General features: G+C 62.3%; 1 protein-coding gene across 1 annotated transcript; it reads right to left on the reverse strand.

The window, feature by feature from the left end:
- Positions 1 to 252: 252 nt before the first annotated feature.
- LOC120664485 (S-type anion channel SLAH2-like) lies at positions 253 to 2510 on the reverse strand. Its single transcript, XM_039943742.1, has 2 exons — positions 990 to 2510; positions 253 to 901 (listed from the first exon to the last, which is right to left on the reverse strand). Exons 1-2 carry the CDS (start codon positions 2427 to 2429, stop codon positions 488 to 490), a joined length of 1854 nt encoding a protein of 617 aa, XP_039799676.1. The 5' UTR covers positions 2430 to 2510; the 3' UTR covers positions 253 to 487.
- Positions 2511 to 2911: the final 401 nt, after the last annotated feature.

Here is a 2911-nt window from a genome sequence, read left to right on the forward strand (position 1 = left end):
ATTAGACTTTTGCGATAGTTGAGGGAGGCAAAGTAAAATTTTTTCTATGCATTTTGATTTTGGAGCCCACCCTTCATCCTAAGTTTGTTTGAGAGTTTCAGACATTCAGAGAAAAGGTTTCTTACTTTCTTTGAAGAAGGGTTTCAGAGGAAATGTTTCTTACAAGAAGATGAAGAATAGGTTCATGAGCTAGCCTCATAAACCTGCAATTAAAAATATATAAAAGAAGTAAAAACCAACGGTACAAGAAACTCAATTGAACTAGTGCCATTCCCGTGATTGCATCCTTGTCATGGCAATCGCTCAAAGGATACATATCTATAGCTGCCTGCCTGTCGGCTCGCGTGCCACGTACGTGCAGGGCATCTGCACGGATGAAAATAAAAACCAACGAACTCCTCTGAAGCCTGTACAGGTAATCGGGATTTAAGTATAATAGCTCAACTACAAATCGGCGCGGCCGTCTGCTCATCCATGGTCGCCGCGCCTACGGCTCTGCCCCGCCGCGGCCGCGCGCCATCGGGGATGGCGACTCGCTGTTGGTGTCGGAGCCGCCGTGCCTGGAAACGGAGAAGACGAGCTCCTTGACGTCGGTGCCGGAGGACCGGAGGTGCGCCAGGATCTTGCTGAACTTGGCCTTGGGCCGCTGCGTGATGGCGATGGACACGTCGTTAGGGAACAGGTCCCTGCGCACGAACGCGTGGTACACGGTCGCCACCAGCACGCCGGTGACCGTCACGGACGCGATCCCGGAGAGCCCCACCGCCAGCGCCCGGGTGAGCACGGTGGTCACCGCCGACGCGTACAGCGTCGTCGCGATGGCCGCGCTCGTCATCGGGAACGTGTACGCCCACCACGCCAGCGAGAACCGGACCCCTCTGAAGAAGTTGATCCGCACCACCTGTACATGCTTCCATAATCCATCGTCAGAGACTTAATTTACAAATATGTAACGGTGTGTCAGCAAGTGCTGCTGCACGGACACGTACCAGTGACATGTAGAGGAAGAGCGAGATGAAGTAGGCGATCTTGGCGCCGTAGTTGAACTCGCCGCAGAGCCTGGCCCAGGCCATGGACGCCACGCTGGGCGCCGCCACGAAGAGGAAGAACACCGGGTGGAGATCCTTGGGGAGCTGCACGTTGGTGGGGAGCCGCTGGTACAGCGTCACGAACAGCACCACGTAGTGGGCGAGCCCGACGGCGAAGAAGAAGATGGGGGCCTCGCGGAGCCCCATCCGGGCGCCCAGCAGCGCGCCCACGAAGTTGCCGACGACGGCGAGGTGGTTCGTCGGGTTGGCCACCTTGGACAGCCGCCGGTCGCCGCCGGACATCCACTGGCCGTAGATCTTGAGGTCCAGGCAGAAGATGGGCGCCATGAGCACGTACCAGACGACGTGGTGGATCGTCCACACCGGCCGCGGCAAGCCCTTGACGAGGAAGAGGCAGGCGATCCACGGCGCGAAGAAGAAGTTGACGCGGATGGGGTGGTGGAACTCGCGGCGGACCGCCTCGAAGTAGAACACCACCTTGAGCAGGTAGATGGCGGAGACGAGGGCCATGAGCGCGACGGAGACCCACCAGAGCGCGTGGTTCACGTCCGGGCTCACGCGGAGGAACGCCGTGGCGGGCTCCGTCTGCAGCGCCTTCCACAGCATCGCCTGGCTGCTCACGCCCAGGCACATCCCGAACGCGCTGATCGGGAACCGCAGCAGGAACGGCCACGTCTCGTCCTCGGGCAGCGCCGACACCTCCGTCGGCCGGAGCGTCTCGAGCTCGGGCCCCTCGAGCGCGGCGAAGTAGCGGTCGGCGGTGGGCACCTCGTCGTCGTCGGTCTCCTTCTCGGAGATCTTGGAGTCGGCGGGCTCGGCCTCGGCCGGGTCGTGCGGCACCCCGCGTAGGTTGGAGAGCTGGCGCTCGAGGCGGCCGGAGAAGGTCTTGAATTGGTCGAACCGGCGGTCCCGCGTGCTGTCGCTGCGCGACACGGTGCGCATGCGCTGCAGCGGCGGCTCCTCGGTTCTGATGGTCAGCGTCGGCTGCGAGTGGAACCGCGCCTGCTTCAGCAGCTGCGGCGGCGCCTCCGCCGCGTGGTGGCGCGCGTCCGGCGTCGCCTCGGCCGGCGCCGGCGCCACGCGCACGGCGTCGCCGCCGTCGCTGCGGACGGACGCGCACGCGCCGAGCTGCGCCAGGTGCAGGCCCGACGGCGACGCCGGCACGCTGAGCGAGACGGAGTACGCGGTCTCCGTCCCCGGCGCTTGAGCGCGATCACCCCGCGCCGCCGCTGGAGAAGCGGCCGCCGGGACCGCCTCCTTGCCGGCGAAGCCCGCGATCACCGCCGACGGCACCGTGACCCGGAGCGTCTCCGGCGACGGGCGCCTCCTGGCGGCGCCGTCCAGCTCCGCCGCCATCTGGATGCCATCGCTGGTCGCCATGGCAGCTCAGGAATCAGGATCGCTCGCTCGCGTTTGGCTGCTTGGAGTGCCGCTGCCGCCTGCATACACCAAACAGGAGCAAGCAGCTGCAGCGCGTGAGTGTGCAGCTCGGCTCGCGCCCCTTCTCTGAATATATAGAGGGACAGGGACCAGAGGTCGACGACACGGGTGGGAACTCTGGGAAGTGGGAAGGCATGGGGTGGGGAGTACGGGGAGGATAGAGAGGGGAGGAAGATGCTCGCTTGCAACTGTAGGTGCGTGCAGGTGGAGCAGTGTGCGGCGCCGGCGGCCGGTGACGCGGACGCCGGCGCACGCACGTGGCCGCGTCCGGAAGGTTCGGGGCACGTATCCCAAAACATCCTTTTTCTTTTCTTTCCTTATATTTATTTATTGAAGAGAAAAAGTTTCCATGTGTGTTTTCATGGACTGAATAAAATAAAATCAATAGTAGTTGGAAACATGGAAACACCACACATAAAAAA

The sequence above is a fragment of the Panicum virgatum genome, chromosome 3N, assembly GCF_016808335.1.
Source record: "Panicum virgatum strain AP13 chromosome 3N, P.virgatum_v5, whole genome shotgun sequence".
In the NCBI taxonomy this organism is placed as follows: Eukaryota; Viridiplantae; Streptophyta; class Magnoliopsida; order Poales; family Poaceae; genus Panicum; species Panicum virgatum.